This window comes from Protopterus annectens, chromosome 12.part0, assembly GCF_019279795.1.
Source record: "Protopterus annectens isolate FY-2018-M chromosome 12.part0, PAN1.0, whole genome shotgun sequence".
Taxonomy (NCBI): domain Eukaryota; kingdom Metazoa; phylum Chordata; order Ceratodontiformes; family Protopteridae; genus Protopterus; species Protopterus annectens.
This window is the reverse complement of record NC_056746.1, coordinates 1,014,882,983-1,014,903,075: the sequence shown is the minus strand read 5'-3', so window position 1 is coordinate 1,014,903,075 and position 20,093 is coordinate 1,014,882,983. Positions and strand designations below refer to the sequence as shown.

The window sequence follows — 20,093 nt, the reverse complement described above, 5'->3', positions numbered from 1 at the left end:
CGGTTATGTCAGGAACCTCCATGGCAAAGCCCAGGTTTGTTCCAAATTAGTACTTAACAGTATCACTTACACTGATCCTGTTGACTTAGCCAACCTGCCAGCAGATCGATTCAGCACAAACTTCTCCCCCCATCCCCCCAAAAGCCCTTTCAACAGCCACAATACTTGTCCCACACCTCACATCTTGATAGATCAAGTGTTAAAGGCCCTATCCAAGGCAAAGAACACAGCTTCCATGGGACCTGATAGTATCCAAGGCTGTATTCTGCACCATCTCCAGCAAGAACTGGCTTTGCCATTGAGCACCCTATTCAACCACAGCCTAAGTACAGGCTTCATCCCACCAGAGTGGAGAGCTGCCATTGTCATCCCCTTGCATAAAGTGGTGCCACTACTGATCCTGGAAACTATTACCCCATTAGCTTGACAAGTCTGATCTGTAAAGCCATGGAGCATTTTATTATGGATCTCATAAACAAGGACATAGGCAATCTCCAGGCACTTGATCCCACCCAGTTCGGATTTGTCAAGGGCAGATCTTGCCTGTTGAACCTGGTTGACTTCTTTGAGACTGTCACCAAGGCTCTGGATGTAGAAAACTCAGTACATACAGCTTATTTTTACTTGGCAAAGGCCTTTGACACAATCTTCCCCACTCAGGCATCACCAAAAAGCTAACACAACTTGGTGTAAATCCCTATCTCATCAGGTGGGTGGGCAGCTGACTCACCAGCAGGACCTTCAAGGTCAAAATAGGTGCCTCTACCCCCGATAGCAGACATGTCATTAGTGGGGTTCCCCAGGGATCTGTCCTGGGACCCCTACTGTTTGGCATCAACTTCTCAGAGATCCAGACAAAGACAAAATGCCTGTGGCTGACAAATTATGTAGATGACTGTAAGTTCAGTGCTGTCATTCACTCCCCAAATGATGTTAGCATACTGCAAGAGGGTCTCACAGCAACTAATGACTGGTGCCAAAGTCATGGTCTCAAGCTAAATGCAAAAAAATGTATCATCATACCATTTGGCAAAAACACGGCCCCTACTGATTACCATGTCAATGGCAACCCCTAAACACACAATCTGTTGTGAGAGACCTGGGTACTCAGGTTGATAACAATCTCACATTCGACCATTATGTAGTGGCAGTGGTCAGAAAAGACTTTTACTTGGTTAATCTCATAAGTAAAAAGATTGCATCCAGAGAAAAGGAGGCTATTATTTCTCTATACTTCTCCCTCATTAGACCAATAGTTGAGTATAATGCACCATTATGTACCTCTCCAAACATCTGCACCAACTGGAAAGGCCACAGAAATACCTCACAAAGAGAATCCATGACCTCCAACACCTGTCCTATATGGACAGACTGAAATCACTATCACTCTACTTGGTATCATACAGGTTGCTCAGAGGTGATCTGTGTCTTGCCTACAAGGCAATCTTGGACCCTGCCCTACTAGAGATGCTCCTCATACATTACCCATTTAAAACCCTGAATCTAATATGCAACATCAACAAAACCTGCTGGAGAGACAGGTTTATCACACAGAGGCTGTCCCTTCTCTGTAATAGACTTCCCATAAACGTCAAACAGAGCACCTCTCTGACCCTCTTCAAGTGCAACCTTGATGAGTGGATGGCAAACCACAAATTTGTCCCAGGAGTTCCACCTGTGTCCCTCACTGACAGGGGCGACAGGTGCTGACTGAGGTTTCGTTTTGGGGATAAACTCTTAGCTAGGCTGATACAGGAAGTGCATGTTATAGTTGCATGTAATTTGTTACTACTTGGGTCCTGTACATAGAAATGAGCTAAGAATCCCAGAGATTAATATTAGCTGCTGTTTAGCTTTATTTCAGTCACAATTAAGTCCCTGTGATAGCCATCCATATTTCTTCCACAACAAATCATGACATACTGAGGGATGATCTTAACAATGTTTTTCACAATGGAACTAAAGTGTAGAGGACCCCAAAATAAAATGTATGCCAATTATACTATCTTTAAAGGAATGGCCACCCAATATATAATGAGACCAAGCAACTGTTATTAACTGATATTTTATATGCATTTCAGAGTGTTTTGTCATTATTTAAACCACACGTCATAATGTCCATATTTTTATAGCAGTGATATTTTATACTTCTACAAAAGCATTGTTTTGTCTCACCTACATTCTCTATGTCAGTCACATAGGGAGGTATTCTACTCACATCTGCCTGTTTTGTCATCTGCATGTAGCAATGTATTGTGGGAACATACAACACACACACACAATATTCTAGGCAAAAGCGAGTGCATTAAGTGAGAACAGAGAGAGTGAATTAGGAGGATGCTGGGATGGTCAACAAGGTTAGTAAAACAGGGGAACTTATGATATGTAACATGCTATATATAAGTATCCACTTGATATATCTTAGTTTCATGAATACTGTATGTCTCACATCTTGCTCACTTACCCAAACTACTGAAAAGGATGGCCCACACATTACTTGAACAAATACAGTCTTCTTGAAGATTCCCAACAGGAATTTCCTGAAGGTTGTGCAGACCTCTCTTTTTGTGAGGATAGATTATATCCTCACAAAACCAGTCCCGTGGTATTCCTTAAGCAGATTAATTTCAGAAATATCTAAACAATTTGGCATGGTATATACAGCATTCTATTTAATAAGCTTACAGGAACAAGTATGGATAGCCATATCCTGAACTTGTTTTCCAACTATGTAGTTGAAAGAAAGCAAATCTTTCTTCAGTGTAGGCAGAATTAACATTTATTGTATTGAATAGAAAAGTGAGTTTTTTTTCAAAGAGAGCAAAATCAATCTGCATAGTAATGCACAGAAAACAAATCTTTCTTTAGGGAATGCAGAACCAACATGTATGTACAGCGATCTGATGGTAGTTCTTGATATAATTGAAAAGGAACAATGACTGATTACTAGAAAAGGCGTTTGAAAGATACTTAGGCCTTCACTGGGAGGGCAGAACCTTTAATGGATGTTCTGTATCACTGATTTCTGTTTACTGTTTGCTGCTGAATACTTTGTGGGGAAAATGGCTGCTAAGGATGAACATTTAAAAGTTGTCAAGTTTCTGGAAATTTGAGGAACATGGGTTTGTTTTTCATTTTTGGTTGATTCTTTCTGTAAAGTCTCAGCCCTGATGGGAGAATCCTGAATCCCAGCCACAGTGTCTTCAGTCAGGCATACCTACTCATCATAACAGCTGTACCAAAAGGCTTTGCTGAGCCATGTGTTACATCATAGCCATGCTTAGTTACATGCAAGCTCATTGTACTTCTCTGCAGACAAACCATTTGCAATGGCATGAAAACTCATTTTACTGAAGTACCTACTGCATCCTATCTACATTTAGATACATGTTAACCCATGTTGCTGAGGTGCCCACTGCATCTCAGTCACATGTAGTTATGTGCACAACCATTTTTCTGAGACCCATTGCATTCCAGCAACATGTAGTTTCATGTAAACCCATACAAATGAGGCATCTGTTGCACTCCAACCAGACTCATTTACAGGATGACCCATTTTACTGTGGTACCCAATACATCTTAACTGTACCTAGTTGCATGCAGTCCCATCCCACAAAGGCACCCACTGAATTCCATCCACTCATAGTTACATGCAGTCCCATCCTGAGTACAGTTGAAATTCCTTTCAAGAACTTGTCTTTAGTTTTCAAAATGTGAGAGATATATCACAAAAAAAAAAAAAAAAAAAAAAAAGAAAATTGTCAGCGCCCTGTGAGGCTGTGGCTGCTTTGGCTGAACTGAAACATGTGCATTATTTGTCTTGTTTTGCACCTAAAACAATGTAAAATTCATAAGTAAGGGGAAGTACTGAAGGTGAACTACGCTATAGTAGAGGGAACTCCTATAAATTTGATTCTCACTCATGCTGTGCTGCAGGCTTGATCAGCTGCTGTCTGCAGGGCATGTAAGGCCTACTACATGCCAGTAACTCCAGCTGTGCTGCAGGCTTGATCAGCTGCTGTCTGCAGGGCATGTAAGGCCGACTACATGCCAGTAACTCCAGCTGTGCTGCAGGCTTGATCAGCTGCTGTCTGCAGGGCATGTAAGGCCGACTACATGCCAGTAACTCCAGCTGTGCTGCAGGCTTGATCAGCTGCTGTCTGCAGGGCATGTAAGGCCGACTACATGCCAGTAACTCCAGCTGTGCTGCAGGCTTGATCAGCTGCTGTCTGCAGGGCATGTAAGGCCTACTACATGCCAGTAACTCCAGCTGTGCTGCAGGCTTGATCAGCTGCTGTCTGCAGGGCATGTAAGGCCTACTACATGCCAGTAACTCCAGCTGTGCTGCAGTCTTGATCAACTGCTGTCTGCAGGGCCTTTAAGGACCACTACACTCCAGGAATTCCAGGAACCCTAAGAAAAAAGGATTTTGCTCAATCATGGACCAAGATGTCTTGTACAAACAGAGCTAACTTTTATCACATCTAAAAGGAGGAGAAGAAGGAAAAGATGTGAAACACTGAGGAAAAGAGGAACAAGAGCAGGAATATCTGCAAGTCTAAAGGCCAACCCACACAGGCCTGCACTTCCATCTATGCCAGTGTTCACTCCCTGGAAAACAATATGGACTACATAAGGCTAGAACTAACTACAAATAACAAGGTGAGAAATAGTTGTGTGCTTATGCTTTCAGAGACTTGGTTAAACTCTAATATCAGTGATAGTGTTACATATGCTGAAGGGCTGACACTATTTAGAGCTGACAGGAATCAGATCCTTAGTGGCAAATCTAGAGGAGGGGGTGTCTCTATATATGTCAATAACAGATGGTGTACCAACTGTGAGGCAATTACAACTCATTGCTCAAAAAACATTGAGTTCATGCTGTTAAGATGTAGACTTTTCTACTTTCCAAGGGAGTTTTATTAGCTCACATAATAGCTGGTGACTTCAACCAAGCAAACCTGAAATCAGTTCTACTTATCTATCATCAGCAAGTGGACTTCACCACGAGGGAGAGAACACACTGGACAGGGTATATATCAACATCAAGCTGGCTTATAAGGTGATTCAACACCCACACTTGGGAAACTCGGACCATCTGGCCATCATGTTAATCCCTGCATATAAACCACTATTAATAAGAGACATGCCAACTAAGAAGCAAACAAGAATATGGCCAGAGGGAGCTGTCTCGGCACTCCAGAACTGCTTTGAGAACACAGACTGGAACATGTTTAAGGTTGCAGCTGTGGAGAACCAGCTCATCAATCTGGACGAATACATGGAATCTGTGATGGCAAACATATCCAAATACACAGACGATGTGACAACCATCAAAACCATCACCATAAGGGCCCGCCAAAATCCCCGGTTAACAAGTGAAATATATAAGCTCCTAAGAGCATGCAGTATTGCTTTTAAGAAAGGAGAGAAGAATGCCCTCAGGGAGACCAGATCAAAACTAAATAGAGGAATAAAGAAGGCCAAGTGTGCTTATGGCCAAAAAATCCACGGTCACTTTTCAGACCTAAGAGATTCCAGAAGTCTATGGCAGGGGGTACAATCCCTGACAGACAACAGGCCTGCATCAACCAAATGTGATGATACCATCAAATTTCTAAATGACACCTACTTCAGTAGGTTCGATGAAGGGAACGACACAAAGGCTACAAAACTCACCACCAGGCAAAATGAGGTAGTACTATGTCTCAACCCAGCTGATGTTCAAAGAACTCTAAGCCAGGTAAACCAAAGGAAAGTGGCAGGATCAGACAACATTCTGGGATGAGTGCTCACAGACTGTGCAGACCAACTGACCATGGTTCTTACTGACATATTTAACACATCTCTATATCAGGCCATAAGAACATAATCATTCCACTACCAAAAAAGTCTCAGCCAGCAAACCTGAATGACTATCATTCAGTAGTGTTTCAAATGACCAGTCAAAGACTATGTAACAGCAGATCTTCCTGCACAACTGGACCCACTCCAATTTGCTTATCAGTTCAACCAATCCACTACAGCTGCTATCTTGATGGCACTCCACATTTTCTTAGCCCAACTGTAAAACGAACTGTTACATCCCATTGCTATTCATTGACTTCAGCTCCGCCTTTAACACAGTCATACCACAATATCTGATAGAGAAACTGATTCACTTGGGGGTCAGTACTCCTATGTGTAACTGGATTATGGACTTCCTTACTGACTGACCACAAAGAGTGAGAGTTGGCAATAACACCTCAAATAGCCTTACACTGACCACAGGAGTCCCACAAGAATGTGTTCTCAGTTCTTTGCCATTCACCATGCTGGCCCATGACTGCACAGTCAGGTTTAACTCAAATCACAACATCAAATTGGTGGATGATACTACAGTCATAGGCCTAATCAGGAATGGTGATGAAACAGCATACAGGAAGGAAACAAAATATCTGATTGACTGGTGTGACAACAATAACCTGGCTCTGAATGTAAACAAAACCAAACAGGTAATTCTAGACTTCAGGAAAAAATGGGTGTCACAGCTCCCTCTCACAACCAAGGGAGATACAGTGGAAAGGTTGAAAAGTACTAGATTCCTAGGGGTGTACATTGCAGAAGACTTGACATGGTCCATCAATACTAGTCACATTGTCAAGAAAGCACAACAAAGACTCCATTTCATATGCAGGTTAAGAAGAGCAAAGCTCCCATCGTTGGTGCTCACAGTCTTTTACAGAGGCACCACTGAAAGCATCTTGACAAGCAGTATCACACAGTATAGTATGGAAGCTGCAAGGACATGGATTGTAAGGCCCTCCAAAGGGTGGTGAAATTGGCAGACAGAATAACAAGGTCAATGCTTCCATTTATACAGGATCTGCACTCTGCCCAGTGTCTTGGAAGAGCCACAAAGATTGTTAGAAAACATACCCACCTGGCTCAGGGACTATTCTCCTGCTTGTGTTCGGGCAAGAGCTACGAAAGCATACATTGCAAAATGACTAGATTCAGAAGCAGCTTCTTTCCTCAGGCCATCAGGTCACCTAGTCAATGGCCACACAGGCTGAAGGAAATATCTTCTTCTTAGTGCTATAACTCATTACTAGGTTCTGTCACTTGTGCAATAGCTCACTGAATGCTTATTACTTTTTGTGCAATAACTTGAAATACAAGCTACATTCCTTGCAAAGGAGAAAATGGTCTCTAGTTTACCCCTGCTTAAGCCGCTAAGTGCAATATCTACTGTGCAATACTAAGCGCTGCTATTAGTAGACATACAAAACCTGTAATTATGTCCTAGTGTCGTGTCAATGTAGTTCTGTTTTTATACTTATGTTGTTATATTTTTTTTATATGTTTTTTGGACCACACATTGGACATGAAGCAATGGAATTTCATTTATCCTGTAGTCATGTGTGGGTTTAAATGACAATAACGTTTACTTTGATTTTGACTTGTGTTTCACAAAATATAGCATTTGATGGCCCTAAGCAGTGTGTCCTACTGTAATGCTTATTTTGCATAGTGCTATAAGTACCAACTCATACCTTGAAACAACAAAAGTAGAAAACATTATGAACAGTTATACTGAAATGTTTGACATCTCAGTCTTAGCTAAGCAGGCAGTGCATACAAATACAGGTCATGATGGAGCAGTGACCAAGACAAAAGAACAGAGCCTGGGTTTGTAAAGAGAACCCCATGTTTGTGCCACCTCTCCAAAGGACAAAACATGACTCTTGTGACCATCATTAGTAAAGCTAAAAAACTAAATGGATGAGTACTATCTATATACACACACACACACACACATATATATATATATATATATATATATATATATATATATATATATATATAAGCAACAGAAAACACCACACATGCTCCTACACCCAGTGAAGCCTCAGAATCCAAGCCCATAAGGCAAGGCAAAACATTACTGAGGACTCCTATCACAGGGGACACCATTGTACAACATATAGATGCCCCAGTCACCAGACTGAACAAGGAGAAGATAATGGTCACTTGCTTATATAGAGCCAGGAGCCACCAAGTTATGCATGCATTCAAGTCACTACACCACAGATACCAGTATGCATCTATCATAGTCCATGTAGGTGTTAATGAACTTAGACATTCTTCCTTGGACTATATGAAGAGAGATATTGTTGATCTCTCAATATGTGTCTCAGGAAGGTATGTGGCTTGTATTGAGCAGCAGTCTACCTTCACAATGGACAATGTTGGAGCATGAACAAAAGATGATTGACTGAAATAATTGGCCCAGTTTATGGTTACTTTCCAGGGGGATTCACTATTTGTTAGCACTGGAGCACATTTAACAGACCTTGTTACTTTGCCAAAGATAGTCTGCATCTGTCTCCCAAGGCTTCCAAATATTGGCTAAAACATTATCCACTCTCTTAATCCACTGATGTAGCAAATAAAACCCAAAGAAATCTAAAGGTGTTACTGTTGAATGCTAGGACCCTAAACAAGAAACTACATACCCTACAATCTCTCTTCACTCTGGAAAATATAGACATTGGTGCCATTACTAAGACATGGTTCATATCTGCAAAAAATGCTCCAGCAGTGCAAGGCTTCAGTGCCTTTTACACATTTAGACCATCGGCTATACAGACAGCGACAATAGGTGGAGGAGTCTCAAACTATATTAGCAATAAACATAATTCTGCATTGGTTAAACAGGATAACAGCCTAGAATTTATCCATGTGCAAATCATTATAAAAAAGTCCCATACAATATCGCAGCAAGCTATAGGTCACTCTCTATGTCCCTAGAATCCCGTAGCTCATACCTAGATGTACTGGAGATACTCACCATTACACCAAATACATTGCCTCTTACTCACAGGCACAATGATTCCTGGACTTTATCAACACAAATACCCCTGACCAGATAGTGCACACACCCACCAAAGGTCCAAACATACTGGACCCTGGTACCCACTAATATGGTAGAATGCTGCAACACCTCCTCCCCATTTCACATCCTCACTGGTGAGGTTGGACCACAAAGCTGTCTCCTTTCTAAAAAATCAATTTGGTAACCCCAGCAAACCGTGTAACATTTAGGAAATATTCAAAAGCAAACTAGACCCTATTAAGTGATAGTTTATGAAAATTTATCGCACCTTCCAACCTCGAGTTCACAACAACCTGTACAGAAGTGTTCACAGAGATATGGATATATAGAAGCTGCTGTACTTACTAGAACTAAGCCCAAAACATACTCTAAAAACAAACCACACTGGTGGAGTCCTAACCTTAATAGGATATATAACAAAAGGAAAAATGTCATGGCTAAATTCAGGAAGAGCAACTGCCGGAAGGGTAGGAGTTCTCTAATTAAACTAATCAAAAAACTTAGAGGACTAATTAAGTCCAACAAGGCCAATTACAAGATCAAGATAGCCTCATAGGATAAAGACAACTACAAAGCCTTTTACAGCTATGCCCAAAACCTCAAAGGCAGCATACATTAATGTGCTGAACTAGTGGTCTATGGTTCACTGAACAAAGCTATATAGCAAATTTGCTGGCTGACATATTCATCTCAAACTTCACCCCCCCACACTGTCTCCCTGACTTCTTCCTTGAAATACCTACTAAAATAACCCCTCCCCAACTATTAACAGGGAGTAAGTCCTGGTGAAGCTCGCTAAGGCCAAAACTACAGCCTCAGTGGGTCCTGGCAGTATCCCATGTTGCCTCCTAAATAGCTGAAAACATGACTATCAGGACTACTTGGGTCACTTTTCAACTATAGCCTCAAACCAGGTTTTGTACCATGAGAATGGGAGACTGCAACATTTATCCCACTTCACAAGGGTGGACCATCAACCAACCCCAGAAACTACCCACCTATTAGTCTGACCAGTCTAAAATGCAAAGCCATGGAATGAATTATCATGGAAATGATCAGCAAAGATATAGGCAACCATCAGATACGGAACTCAACCTAGTTTGGCCTTGTCAAGGAAAGGTCATGGCTACTAAACATAGTGGACTTCTTTGAGAAGGTCAACAAGGCAATGGACAAAGGGAAGATAGTGCATGCCACCTACCTGGACATGCCTAAGGCATTTGATACAATACTACACTTGGGTGTAGTTGATAGACTCACCAAACTAGCGATAAACTCCTACATAACTCATTGGATTGTCAGCCGGCTCACAGACAGGACCCATGAAGTCAGGACTGGTGAGAACACCTCCAGTAAGAGAATAGTCACCAGCAGGGTACCTCAGGGCTCATTGCTGGGATTGCTGCTATTTGGCATCTATTTCTTGGAGGTAAAGAATAATGTGAATGGTTTTTGGCTGATCAGTTTCACAGACAACTGCAAATTGGGAACTATCATATATTCCTCCCACCACACAAACATCTTACAAGAGGGTCTAACACAGACAAGTGACTTGTGAAAGTCATGGACTAAAACTGAAAGCTAATAAATGCACTATAGTGCCTTTTGGGAGGACTGCCACCCAAGCTAATATTCCATCGATGAGGAATCCGTAAGAGTTGACCCAGTAATCTGGGATGTGGGAACATATGTCAACAGTAATCTGGCCTTTGACCAACATGTGACCAAGGTAGTAAGATAATCATTCTGTTTCAACCATCTTATAAGTAAGAGAATGGCATCCAGGTCCAAGGAAGTCATAGTGCCATTTTATTCAGCACTTATCAAACCCATCATTGAGTATAAGGCCCCCTCAGCATGTACCTGACCAAACACATGCAACAGTTGGAACTCCCACAAAGGTTCCTTACCAGGAGAATCCAGGGTATAAACATATTGTATTATACGGATCACCTTAAAGCCCTAAGCTGGATACTGAGAGGCGATCTATGCCTTGCAAACAAGGCATCCTCAGATCCAGCTCTGGTTAAGCTCTGCTCAACATACTGAGGCCTCAGAGTGGTTATTTATTGCTGTGTTTATGATTTCATGCATCAAATGTTTAAATTGATGTTGTTGATTTCAGTCATGTTACAAATGTTATAGTTTGTTCTCTAATACATTTATTGTAATGGCTATGAGGTGTCTATATGATGTTTTCATAAGATCACTGTTCCAGTATTGCTCACTAGGGACAAGTATCTTGCAAAGGGTACTGTACATTCAGAATACTAAAGCTTGGGTGTTTTCTTCCCGCCCCTCACATAAGTGTAAGTCATGACCTATTCATGAGTATACATGCTAGTACATTAAGGATGTACTAGCACAACATTTCTCAGAACTTTCTTGCCACCAGTCCAGGAAGAAAGACTGCATCTCTCAGTTTGGTCTGTCAGCCATGCAGCCTGTTCCAGTTTCCTATCATTGTGGACAGAAAAGTATTCCTACTGTGGTCCCTTCCTGTTTCATTGATTCTTTTTTGATTAATTTGCTAATGTTTTCATGTCAGTAAAGACAGGCAAATGTAACTGTAACTGTGGTAGGGAGCTGCCTTACAAAGACAACCATTCTAAGTGTTTATTCTGCATGCGTTCAAATCATTACATTAGGGAGCACTCCATTTGTAAGACCTTTGTCCCCAGTACAATCAAAAGTCATTTAATATCCCTGAAAATATATTTAGAGAACAAGAGGAGCTCACATGAGGTATGATGGCCTCTAAGTCATCTCTTCCAGATGTCCCTCTGAAGCAGCATCAGCTAAAGGAAGTCAAAAAGCCTAAATGTTCAGAGCTTTCTGTTGTCTGGTCTGACCAGACATCTCTGCAAGACATTGAATAAAATGTGGTTATGACGCTGTTGATGCATCATATAGGGCTGGAGCAACTGGATATGTATTAAGAGGATATTCTTGGTTTTGTCTAATGATATCAAGGCGAAGATGCCTCCTTGGATAGAGACAATCATTTTGGTCCATCAGCTACTGAAATTTTCAAACAACTGCAAAAAAGGGAAAATCATGCAAGACTTTAAAATACTTTTCTCTCCTCTGTGCCAAACTTCCAGAGGAGCTACCCCTGCAAGGCAAGACCCTTCTTTTGCAAAGACCAAAAATCTCAGCAAAAAAGTAGAATAGTATTATAAAGAAATGTTAGGAAAAAGCCAAATCAGATTTTAAAGGATATGGAGAAACTCTTGTTGAGAAGCATTCAAACTTATGACTACCAAACTTCCTGACTTCCCTCCCTCCACCTCGGCCAAGCCCTCTCCTGTCTATTAGGAAAAAATTCTCAGTCCCTGCCACTTTGGAGATTAAAAACATCAGACAAATGGGTTCTCACTTTCATTTGGAAAGGTTAAAACTAATTTGGAACCTTACCTCTCCCCATTTTGGAATACTTCATGCTTATCCCATCAAGAACTCCTGCTTTTGCCTGTTCCTCAATATATGTGCCATCAGGGAAACATAAAATTAGTCCCTCATCCCTAAAAAGGACAAGGGTTTTATTCAAGACTATTCCTTGTTCCATGAAGAGTACACACATAGACACAATTTAGACTTAATAGTCCTGAACACCTTTTTAAGAATTCCAAAATTCAGGATATTATTTCCTCCAAAGTCTTCTGCCTGTGATCCTTTCTCAAGATTTTCTAGTTACCCTGGAGCTGAAGGATGCCTATCTTCACATTCCTATTTATCCATATCACAGAAAACTCTAAAAATGTTTTGCTTTGGGATTTTATTTTCAGTTTTCTGCTTTACTGCTTGGAACCCATTTGTCTGATGTTTTCAATCTCCAAAGTGGCAGGGACTGAGAAAGTTTCCTAATAGACAGGAGAGGGCTTGGCCGAGGTGGAGGGAGGGAAGTCAGGAAGTTTGATAGCGTAAGTGGTGTTCAAAAATATTTATCCCCTATGATAGCTTTGTGCAGGCTCTATGGTATCCACATCACCCTTATTTAGATGATTTTCTAATGCTCAAAACACAATCTTTTACAGGATCTTCAGTTCACTGTGGATCTGCTTATTTGCCTAGGTCTCCCTCTAAACCAGACCAACAACCTTCATAGATTCTATTTTTCTGTGATGGCAAGTGAACATTGTTTGCATGAGGACTTTGCTTCCTCAGTACAAAATACAGCTTCTGATTTCTTTCTTCCAGTCTTTTCTATCCTTGAAAATGACCTCAGCAAGAGAGATATTGAGAGCCCTGGGGTATGTGGCTTCAACAATACAGATGATACCATTTACCAGACTCCTCATGACGAAAATTCAATGGTACATCAAGTCAATTTGTGAACATTGCAACCCCTTGAATTTCCAAAGTCCTCTCTTCCCCTTTGTGGAGAACACATTTCTTTGGAGGATCAACCAGATATCAGTCAACCTAGGGGTGTCCTTTCTGTTTTCCTTTCCCATTCAGAAAGCCTCCACAGATGCATCAGACCTGGAATGGGGAGTCAGTCATAAAAGTCCGAGGAGCATGGTCAAGACAGGACAGATGCAACTATATAAATGTCAAGGAAATGAGAACTCTGATCATAGCTTTTTAGGCTGTCCATCACCTCTGGTCTCTGGGAATCCTTTGAGTTCTGACACACAGTAGCACAGTCATGTGGTATAGCAGCAAACACGGAGGAACCAAATCCTACCATCTCTGAAGGTTAGCCATGAAAGTTTGGGAGATTGCTATCCAGCGCAATCTATTCTTTCAAACAACTTAAATTACTTTAGAGATGAACAAAATCACATGTTACTTGACAGATTCAAGATATACCCTCATGAATGGATGTTAAACAGAAAGGTCTTCCTACAGATCGTACATCTGTGGGAAACTCCTCAGATAGACTTGTTTGCCTTCACTCTGAACAGGCAGCTCAAACTGTTTTAATCCAGAGTAATCTCTTGGAATGGGAAATTAAATTATTTTCCCCTTATTACAAAAGTAGCTCTGAAAATTAAGAAGGACAATCCAGAAATTCTGTTGGTGACCCCCTTGTGAAAAACACTGCTTCTTACTTTTAATTTCACCTAGGCAACAACAGTCATAGCAAGTTACTCCACAGGATGGGCTTTCTCATTCATCCAAGCTTGCAAATGCTCAATCATACACTTTGAATGATAGGCATTTAATAATATTCAGGCACCATTTTCTTCTGATGACCTGATACAGGTATCACAAGAGGCTAGAAAACCTACTACAAAATAATCATACATTAGGAGATAGTTCCAACTTGGTGCTAAAAAGAAGGGCAGGGCCCTTATAGACCGGGCATTCCTGTTATCATTACATACTTTTGTGAGTTGCTCAGCTCTGAGCTGGCATACTCTTACATTAAAGCACATTTTCCAACCATTTCTGCCTGTCTACCTATAGATCCACCTCATTCTTTGTATTTAAGGTAAAATACTTTCTTAAAGTCATCTTTCTCATCAGGCATCCGAGAATATCTATTCCCTGTACTTGGGACCTGCACTGTGTACTAGAAAATGTAATTCTCTCCCCCTTTACACATTTCCTCTGCTTTTATTTTTAATTTTGTACATGAAACACAGTTTTGTTGGCGACTGTGACTTAAGCTAAAAAAAGCTCTCGTGACTTCTTCTCCTTTTCTGATTTTTCACAGGGGCCAGGTTTCTCTTAAGACTAGCCCTTCTTTTATGCCAAAAGTTGTAAACAAAATGCCATTAAGTAAGCCCATCCATATATCTACATATTTTCCTAATATTCAAAACAAGGCAGTAGATATCCACAAACAGCTTAGATTCTATATGGATAAAAGTAAGCCGTTCATGAAATCAGATTAGCAGTTTGTGTCTTACAAGGAGGAAGAAGATTGGCTGTCCTATTTCCAAACAGACAATTTTCTGATGGATTTCTCTTCTACATCTTTTTGTTTTACCTTTCATGGGAAATCCCTTCAAGTCCAGGTCAAAACTCAGGTGCATTTTCAAAGGTCTGGACTTAAGAACTGTTCTAGAAACAGCCACTTGGTTTTCCATTCATATAGTCTTATCACATTGCTTTCTTACTAGTTAGCAGTTAAGACTTGTCCAGATTAGTAATTTGTTTTATTAAATTTAGGAAATTGTTCCCTTAATCAAAGGTTTATTTTTAGTATTTTCCTTCTTTCGACTTTAACCTTTTATTATAAAAACATTATTAGGGTATGTCATTACCCAAATTTACTCCCTTTGCAGAGTGTTTTTCATCACATGCCAGTTTCTACTACCTGTTATCATCTGATGTATTCCACATTTACTTTATTTCTATTCTTGGAGTTCTTGTAACCAGAAAAACTTTCTTTTACAACTACTGTTATTCTATTTAAAGTTACATGTTCATTGTACTCTTTCTTTTTAATTTATGTCTTTAAGCTGTTGCTGCTTTTTGTTTTGTCATGATTTGCTACCATCAGTAGTTGAAAAGATTAGTACATACCTATAGATACTTTACTATGAATACTTTGAAATACAAAAATCTTGAAAATCAGAACCTTGAAATCATGTGAAAAGACCATAATATCAAACTTCCATACTTACTCCCCTGATGGACCCTTGTTAGCACTCAATCCTGGGGCCACCGCTCTGCAGGACCCATGGAAGTACTTGTTCCTGGGTCTTCATTAGTAAGGACTTTCAATATTTGAAATTTTTATACTGTGATCTTTAGTGTTTTAGTCTTTCACTATTTTAGTCTCAAAATTTTGAGTTTTAGGAATTTGTGTTTCAACATTTCAATAGTAAACTATACAGATTTGCTGTCAATTCATCAGATTTAACATAATATGCCTTACTAAGTTACACATAAGTAGGTGTCATGTATCTAACACAGCTATCCTTCCATGTGAGGAATTTTGAGATGAATAAAGAAAACATGCACCAACTAAGGATAACTCACGATGCCATTACCTACCAGTATTAGTTCCTACCCAGTGCAGGACCTGAATTGGTGCCTTCCATGTAACATACCTGAATTAGTACCTTACATGGACCAAAGACATGCAGTTGGTGTATTGGAAACTCTAAACTGGCCGTGTGTGTGTGTGTGTGTGTGTGTGTGTGTGTGTGTGTGTGTGTGTGTGTGTGTCTATGTGTGTGTGTGTGTGTGTGTGTGTGTGTGTGTGTGTGTGTGTGTGTGGTGTGGAAGAACTACCACGGCAAGGCTAGCCACCTGGCAGTGTAAACCTTGGCTATAGGGAATGATGAACTGAAGAGATCTGTTTTTGTAGATTTTTTATTGACTTTTAAAATGCAATAATGATTTGCAGAACATATGTAATTTGATGCTTGTTTGAATACTTTAGGAATGTTTGTGCAGCTTAGTCAGAGCTACAGTCATTTTAGATAAATATTTACCATGTGCCTGTCACACAGCTCATCAAATATCTGTGTTTTCATTTACAGTCTGTGAAGAAGGCTTCTGATGTTTAAGCACAAACAGATCAGTGACCATCCTGCCTGCTGCGAAATCCAAAGTGTGAATATGTCAATCAAGAATCAGAGTGAAGAGGAAGATCATGTGCTGATGCTACAAAAGTTAAATGGCTTAAAGCCAGACCCAGACAAACAGACTGTATGCCTTAATATTAATGGCAAAAAAGTACATCCCAAAATAAGGGTATTCACATCATTAGAAAAAGAAAAAGAGTTATGGCTTGAATTAGAAAAACAGTTGTGTGGCTTCTGGAGGTAAATAAACCCATCTAATGTAGTAGCAGAGAAATTAAATGCAGTTTGTAAATTTGTAGACTGAAGTCAGTCACTGCTCATTTATACTAAAAGAGTGAAACTTGTCTATGGGAGACCACCCTTATGGCTAGTAAATTGCTCGTTAAGGAACATTCTTGCTGAGGAATAATTACATTTTGAATAGTCATTATAAGCTTTTACTAATGAGGAATCACACTCACTGTTGATGAATGCTGTAGAGATCTAATGTACATATAACAGTAATACAAATGTGTGTCCATTTGTAGCATATTGTGATGTCATCAAAGAACAGCTGTGGAAACTGATGGCTGAGTTCAGGTTGATCCTTGATGACATCACAATGCTGTATATGTAACAGCTGCATTGCAAAGTATTTACCAATTATTTTGTGTTTGCTTTGCTTGGTAAATTTTATTACAGACAGTTGTTGGAAGATACTTTTTTCTGCCTATGGTGTATGTACTCTCTTTAAAAAGATCTCCAGTTATTTTTAATTATGCCTGTTGCATTTCTAATTTTCTCACACCTGCTCTAGATTTTCCTGTTTTAAAGTTTTTTTATTTCCTTCTCCAGATTAAGTATGTGCCTTGATCTCCAGAGTAATGCAAATGCTTGTTAACAAACTTTGCATCTTTGTCTGTAATTCTCCAAGGACAAGGCACAGATACAGAAGCACGACAACATGGAATGCATACAGTGCATGTTCACCTTTGTATTATGTACTTAACATGAAGCACAATATACATCTTTTTATGCCAGAATTTCGGTCATTCTTTAGTGTATTCTCTGCACCTTAGTCGGTCATCTAGAACCCGGTGTTTATTTTGTTCCAATCATTTGTACCATACAAAAATGAAAGTATACCTGCAGCACCCATGGTTCTCAATCATTACTGTCGCATTACTGGAGTAGCTGCTAAACAGATCCCTATATCGTCCTATAGCTAAAAAAAAAGTTTTCTTACTGCTTTTATTCAAATTATATATTTATGTTTGTCTTTGTGTCTGATTGCAATGAAAAGTTCTGGTATACCTCATTTCACTTATCTTGTTAACAAAACTGTAAATCTATCTGTATGCCTGCCTATCTGTCTGGTTATCTGTTTACTTGCTAAATGCACTGATTACATTGCTCCATAAGCCATCTTATTTGAGGCATTTGAAGGTACACCTTAGATATTTATGCCCTCTATGTGTCCGTTCTTTGATCATTAAGTGGTAATGTGAGTCATGCAGCAGTATGCTGTTAGGGTAGCAAAGTAACATGCTCCTGCACTTCCACATCTATGGGCACAAAACTGTACACTGCCAGAACACCAACTTATTCATTCTCTTCCACTTTCAGTTCAGTCTTTTGAATCCTTTTTGATTGCCATCTTTTAATTTTTCATGTTTTGTTGTTGTTAAATACAGCTGTTAACAGCTATTATACATCTACGGTATACTTGTTTACAATATTGTTACTCAAACGTTTCTTGGTCTCTCTGGTTCATGTATCTTTCTGAAGAGTCTCTAAAAATGTGTGACTCAGCAAATGTGTCCAGTATAAGTAATGACTGCCAGTTATTGCAGAGTCATAAGTAACAGAAGGGTGTTTCCAGATGCTCATGGATCATGTACCTAGTAACTTCTGATAAGTGTTCTCGTTACAACAGTAACAGTTTATATTACTTTGTACATTTCACCTAAGGACCGTAGGAGCATAGGCACTGACAGTACCAGTGATCAAGAGACCTTTGTAGTTTGTCTGGTCATTCTTCTTGTTCTGGTTATCAACTGGGCTCTATAGTCTATATCTGAGTTACAAAGGTTGAACATTATATTAAGTTATTTTTGGCATGAAGCTGTAATGTGGAAAATATTTCCATGATTTTATAAAGTAGCCAGATGTTCCTGTTTCTTGTATGGTACATTTATCTACTTTTGTGCGTTGGATGGTTTTCTGTATGATCTAGTAGTGTAATCTGAAATGGTTCTGTTGCACAAACATCTGCAATGTACATATATCTCACACTCTGTTTCTAATGTTATGAATGTTACTAACGGCTGATTAAGCAAAAAGAGGGCTCTGGATCACACTAATCCATTATGAGCTAGTGGTCAAGATGGTCATAATTATGAATATATATATATATATATATATATATATATATATATACATACATACACATAAACTCTCACACTCCAGTCATTGTGTAATTTCATTTCTTACTTTTAGCCCTCTTGAACAGAAAACACAAGCTCACAAAAAAAAAAAAAAAAAACATGCATTGGTTATAAGAAAGACTAAATAACTGTATTTTACTATTTTGCATACTGCAGGGGAAAAATGAAATATAAACTTTAAGGACATGACCTCCTTGAATGCAGTCTCTTCAAAAGATGAGTTTCTCAGTTTGCTGTAAATTGTAAATATAAACTATATTAAGCTAATATATAAATGCATATCTTGCTATATAGCTGTAATAAAACATGTAAAAGTTTAAATTCTTTATTCTTAAGAGCCTTGATTGAAGAAGTTTATCAAAAAAAGTGCTTCACTTTTATGCCCTGCAGATATAAATTATGTGCACTTAGGAGGGTTACTAGGAATGGTTTATTAAATATTCCATAAGTGGTACTCTATGATAAATGTTTAAAAGAACTACTTAATGTATGGCTTAATAAATGATGCAATTGTTGGGAAAATGTCAAGATTATAAACACAATTTTCACAGAATTAGGGCATCTGAGAAACTGTAATAATATTTGAAAAGCACTAGAGGGCACCATCACTTCCTCCTGCAGTAATTACTTTATACTAACTGCCAGGGAGATAAATTGTTTAATTTGTGTTTTTGGTGTAAGATCATCTGTTTCTAAGCATTTTTGTTCTGCTTTGTTTTTAAATTGGCTTTATAAGTATTTCAGGAATATATTAATTGCAAAAAAGTTATTTAATTCTAAAATTACTAAAATGCTCCAGTTTTATAAGTGCAGGAATTCATTTAGTGTTTTGACACAACTTCTGTATTGGTTATTGGTATTGTAAAGCAATAAAGGTTTATTGTATGTACAAAATGACTGTAAATGTATAACTGTAAATGGATAAAAAGAGATTATCAATAATTTGCTAAAATAGTTATCCCTATATAAGTTGCTTTTACACTTAACTGAGACAATTTCAGATGTGACAGCAGATTTGGTGGCAGTGGATGATCCATGGGGGGGTGGGGGTTATACTCAACAGTAGCACTGACCTATTAGAATTGTTTCCCTAAGAGGAGTACTTTGTTGTTCAGAAGATCCTGCAGCTGATGACGGCAGTAGAAGCCGTTATGGGTACAAACAGGCTGATGTGAAATAGAGCAGCACACAAAAAATGAAGTCTGTTCTAGATGGTTCTTTACTTGCTTACTGCAGACCAGTGCTATCAGTGCATAGAGTTCCAAGTATGCCGGATATGTACCTTCATGAAAGTAT

General features: G+C 39.3%; 1 protein-coding gene across 4 annotated transcripts in view; it reads left to right on the top strand.

Annotated features, from left to right (window-relative positions):
- The window catches only part of BCAS1 (brain enriched myelin associated protein 1), a 1,015,193-nt gene extending 995,507 nt beyond the window's left edge, over positions 1-19,686 (top strand). For all 4 annotated transcript variants that reach the window (XM_044090037.1, XM_044090036.1, XM_044090035.1 and 1 more), the window contains one exon: positions 16,327-19,686. In XM_044090037.1, coding sequence (XP_043945972.1) covers positions 16,327-16,353 — 27 coding nt within the window. In that variant the 3' untranslated portion in view covers positions 16,354-19,686. The remainder of the gene's footprint in view (positions 1-16,326) is intronic.
- Positions 19,687-20,093: the final 407 nt, after the last annotated feature.